Below are 4,631 nucleotides of genomic sequence, written 5' to 3'. Positions count from 1 at the left end.
GTTTTTTTTTTGTGGCTGAACTAATACATGTGTACAGATTGCACGTCAAAACAAAACAAATACATACTAGACATTTGATAAAAGTAAGAGAGATAATTTTAGTGCAGTCTCTCCAGTGCAGAGACAAAGAATAAGTCTCAAGTAAACGCTTAATATGATGATACAGTTTTAAATGTACGCTTGTAGTTTCACTGCTGTGGCGTACGCGATTATACGGATTGGTTTCAAATCGAAGCGTGGCCAGAGGAGGATCGGGTTCCAGATTCTTGCTGCATGCAGCGGGAACGATATTGCGGTCGCCTAGATTCAGAGGGTCGTAACAAGGAACTCTGGTACAAGGAAGGATGCGCGACCGCTATTCAAATGTGGCTGGTAACCAGACTCCACGTGGTGGGCACGGTGGGCCTCGTCGTGGCTTTTCTCCAGTTATTCGGCCAGGTGGCCAGCATGATTCTCTTCTGCACAGTCAGGCACAAGAGATCATCTCACACGTACAAGAGTTACGACACTACCAATACCTAGAATTTCCGATCGATCTTAGACGAGACAACTGTCTAAGATCGATAGCACCTTCCTCGCGCGTTTTCGATTCCCGTTACATGCAACGGAACGAATCTTTTCGGAATCGTGTCATTCCTTTCCTGAGGACTCTTAAAGAGGATCTTGTCGATTTCATCCGAATTTGCAAATTCGTATTAGTAGGAATATGAGTACAATTAACGAGACGAAAATTTGTTAAGAAAGAGCATGAAAAAAAAAACGAAATGATTAAGTTATCGATGATTATTGAACGTTGATTTATAAATACATTTACAAATGGGACAATTTAAGTAGATAAAAGTATGTTGATGTATAGTTGACCAAAAAGTTTCCGCTGTGTACCAAAAAATATGATAGGTATTCAATGGATGGACTTCCTTCTTAGTCTGGATTTGATAATGCTTCTTGTAATCTCCAGTAATTAATATCGACTTCTAATGATAGTCCAACCTTGTCAGCTGATAGTTATTTATATTTGTAACTGTTCTAAGAGAAAGCGTAAAAAATGTATAACTTGTGAATCATTTTAATGTGCATAGATACAGAAAAATTTATTGATCATAGGTAAAATCTAACAGAATGGAAAAGTTGATTTAAATATGAGAACAAATTGTATAACGAGGCTAAAGACAATCGATCATTAAATTTCAATTTTCTAGTGGAATAAACCCATCCTACTTTCGTGGAGTTATTCTAATCGTTATAAATATACTCAATATTCATTTACAAGAAGTAATCAATTGCTATTTTATAATAATTGTAAAATCTCTGTTTTACAGTAATTGTATGTCATATTGATTCTCAACGTTAACAATCGGGAGCAGTTAGATAGATAGCGTGCATGATTATGTGATTTAGTCCCGAGTATTCAATAGAGATTGTAGATCAAATTATCTTCAATGTCATAAGCATGAATACTTTGCTAAGATTTTTGTATTCAATATAATATATAAATATAGATAAATATATAAATTTAGTAAATTAAAAATAATCGTTATTCTTATATGTTACTTGATATCGACGAAGCAATCAATTGACCATAAGTTAAAAGCAATGTTAAAGACTGTACAATGCAAAATCGAGATAGCAAGATGATAGTTATGTATTATGTGTACTAAACAAACTATTATTAATAATAAAGGATGTATTTATATGTAATGAAAAGCTAGCCATTATATTTAGTTCTATTTTTGACTTTCATCATTTCTTTAACCGAAATGAATTATTATAGACAAATGATACATTAGTAATACAAAAGGCATTTATATGAGTTACATATTGATGAGTTACATATATTCACGAATTACTTACCAAAATTTGAAAAAATTTTATAACGTTATTATTTTTTATTTAAAAATATTGTTGTATGACCATTCAAAGATTCTGATTATCGTCTTTAATATTTCATTAAACTGCACATAAACATATAATTTGAATTATTTAAATATTGATATTTCAAATGAAAAAGAAGATTAAATATTGAAGAGTACATATACATATACAATACATAGATAAGAAAAAAAAAAGATTTTATTTCTTTAAATATTAAATAAATAACATTACGCTTACCGGTTCTTGCATAGCGCGTATTACAAAGTCACTCGTTGAATGTACTGTTTTTGAAAATGTCGATAATGTATTCTTAATGACTAATATTATTGATTTAATAAGGTTCAATAACATTCTTAACGGGTGATTGAAAATATTAGTTCCATTATTAGTTTCATCAGAATTATCTCCAATAACGTTTGTTGTCTTATTTCCATTATAAGCCTCAGTTGTAGAAATAACAGGAAGGTTAAACGTAGTCTGTGAAACAATTAGATATGTATGCCGATAAGAATATGTAAAAAAAAACTTTACTTATCGATATCCTTGAATATAAAATTAAGAAGGAATATGTAAAATACTTTAAACTAATCGATGAGTGAGTATTTTAGACGTAAATTGTATAAAATATTTCGATGCGTATAAAACTCTAAAAAAAAAAACTACATAAATATTTCTATTTTATAATAGGAAAATTAGTTTATAATGGATTTAAATTTGAAAAATGTCAGTAAAACAATATTTACACAAAGCTACACAGTTGGAAAATTTGTCAAGTTAAATTTATATTTCATGTATCTTAAATGATTCAAATTTTTATCTTAAAATTTAATATAAGACGATTATTAAATAGATGATTACTAGAAAAAAAAACATAATGTAAAAACGTTAGTACAAAAAAGTTAATAAAATTAGTAAAAACACTCTGACACAAGTTGGAAACAAATTGTGCAAGGAGTATATTTTTTTCAGTAAAATTAACATTTATAATATATAAAATTAACGCGTGTATTTATCATTTATTTTAGAATTCTTATTTTAAAACTACATTATTTTTATATTATTTATCCTTTTACTGGAAAATTGTGTTATTTTTATATCAAGAAATATTAAATATCAATTTAACACAAAATATTCAACTAGCATAATCACACACCATATTAAATTAATACTCGAATGTGTTAGAAATTTAATATAAAAATTTTGACAAGAACAAGTTTTAATCAAAGTATAAAATGTTTTTTATTGTGCAGTATTCTAAAAATATAAATAAACTTACATGGCTATTTTAAGAAAAGTTTTAAAGTGTGTGTGATAGAGGTGATAAAATTATTACAAACTGTTCTGTTATATCTGCAAATATTCGCTATTTGTTAAGTGTCAGAAATTGTTTGTTTTTAGAATAAGACATTTCTCAGTTAAATATATTATCAGCAATAGTTTTAAATCATTTAGATAAATTAAAAGAATCCATTATGATGCAATAAATTCATATACCAGATTAGTATCCCGTCTATTTCTAGCACTTCGCGCTAAGATAGTGCTCGCGAAGAACAAAATTAACAGCAGATGCACACGCATTTAGACTCTCGAACGATCACTGTTCTTCCGAAAAAAATATTGCAGGTTTTTTAGCTTTTTTACAGTTACAAGCACATTTATATGGCATCATTAAGATATCCGAGAGTTAACCAAAAAAGAGGCGAACTTGCAAAAGACGATGCTGATCACATTGCATTCCTTTTATAAACGAACATTGTCTATTTTCTTCTCCCTACCTGACAGTGAATAGAGACTATAATTATTCCTGTGCTCGCGATTTGCATATCGCCAATATATTTTCAAATCATTCAAAGCATGCGCAATTTCATGTAAGACCATAGTCAGCACAAGCTTAAATTTTAGCATACCGCTAACTTTAGTATGAGTCAGTGATAATATCAGTATAGCTTAGTATTATCAGAACCAAATTATTATTATTGCATGTACTATTTTAACTATGACGACATTTCGTGATTATAATATTTTCCAACATTTTATGAATAATTTGTGAACAAGACATATAAATATATAGGATAAGTATATTTTAAAACTTTGTGAATATGTTTTCGGATAAAAAGGAAAACAAACTTCTTATAAATATCAAGTCATAAATGCTTCATTATCGAAATAATTATTGATAAAAATAAATTTGAAATAATGATTGAGTATTAATACATTAAATTCTTTTTTTCAGGTGTGAAAAGTGCAAATTTTTTTATTTTATTGTATGTGTCCATTATTTTAACGAAACATTTTAACGTTTACTGAAAAAATGCTACGCGTTTTTTTTAGCGCCGAAACACTACCTTGTCTCTGGATGATTTAATGTTCAAAAACATATTGTTCTTCTTTTCGATTTAGGACACTAAATTTTAAAACATACGTGAAGATTCAGTGCCCAAAAAATTATAATTACAAGAAAAAATTTTCAAGAACTAGAAAGGATACACAAACTGTATCGCAAACATTACAATAAATTATTCAAAAACCGGTTCTCAATATTTTATAATAGCTAGTTAGTATCAGACACAATGAATCACTTTCAGTTTTAGCTAATATTATTGAAGCTTACAAATGAAAAATTTCGCATTGGAATGTTAATCAATTCCATAAAAATGAAAGTTGGAAAGTAAAATCAAAAATCACCTCAGAAAGACTCATTACTGCGTATCAACGACACTGACTGACTGACTTTTGTTTTATTTCACTCTTTTTGGCGT

General features: G+C 28.6%; 2 protein-coding genes across 5 annotated transcripts in view; one reads left to right on the top strand and one right to left on the bottom strand.

Moving 5' to 3' along the window:
• The window catches only part of LOC108751848 (tetraspanin-9), a 16,381-nt gene extending 14,569 nt beyond the window's left edge, over positions 1-1,812 (top strand). For 3 of the 4 annotated variants that reach the window (XM_018492309.1, XM_018492306.1, XM_018492307.1), the window contains one exon: positions 187-581. In XM_018492309.1, coding sequence (XP_018347811.1) covers positions 187-522 — 336 coding nt within the window. In that variant the 3' untranslated portion in view covers positions 523-581. Of the gene's footprint in view, positions 1-186 lie in introns of all 4 variants that reach the window. The other variant, XM_018492305.1, reaches the window with a different exon arrangement.
• On the bottom strand, positions 657-3,924 carry LOC108751850. Its single transcript, XM_018492311.1, has 4 exons — positions 3,367-3,924; positions 2,110-2,349; positions 1,852-1,952; positions 657-1,026 (listed from the first exon to the last, which is right to left on the bottom strand). The coding sequence occupies exons 1-3, from the start codon at positions 3,448-3,450 to the stop codon at positions 1,887-1,889; spliced, it is 390 nt and encodes a 129-aa protein (XP_018347813.1). The 5' UTR covers positions 3,451-3,924; the 3' UTR covers positions 657-1,026; positions 1,852-1,886.
• Between the last annotated feature and the right edge of the window lie 707 nt (positions 3,925-4,631).

Source organism: Trachymyrmex septentrionalis, unplaced genomic scaffold (assembly GCF_001594115.1).
Source record: "Trachymyrmex septentrionalis isolate Tsep2-gDNA-1 unplaced genomic scaffold, Tsep1.0 scaffold52, whole genome shotgun sequence".
NCBI classification, from domain to species: Eukaryota; Metazoa; Arthropoda; class Insecta; order Hymenoptera; family Formicidae; genus Trachymyrmex; species Trachymyrmex septentrionalis.
Note: the sequence above shows the minus strand (reverse complement) of the source record. Positions and strands in the feature narration are given on the sequence as shown.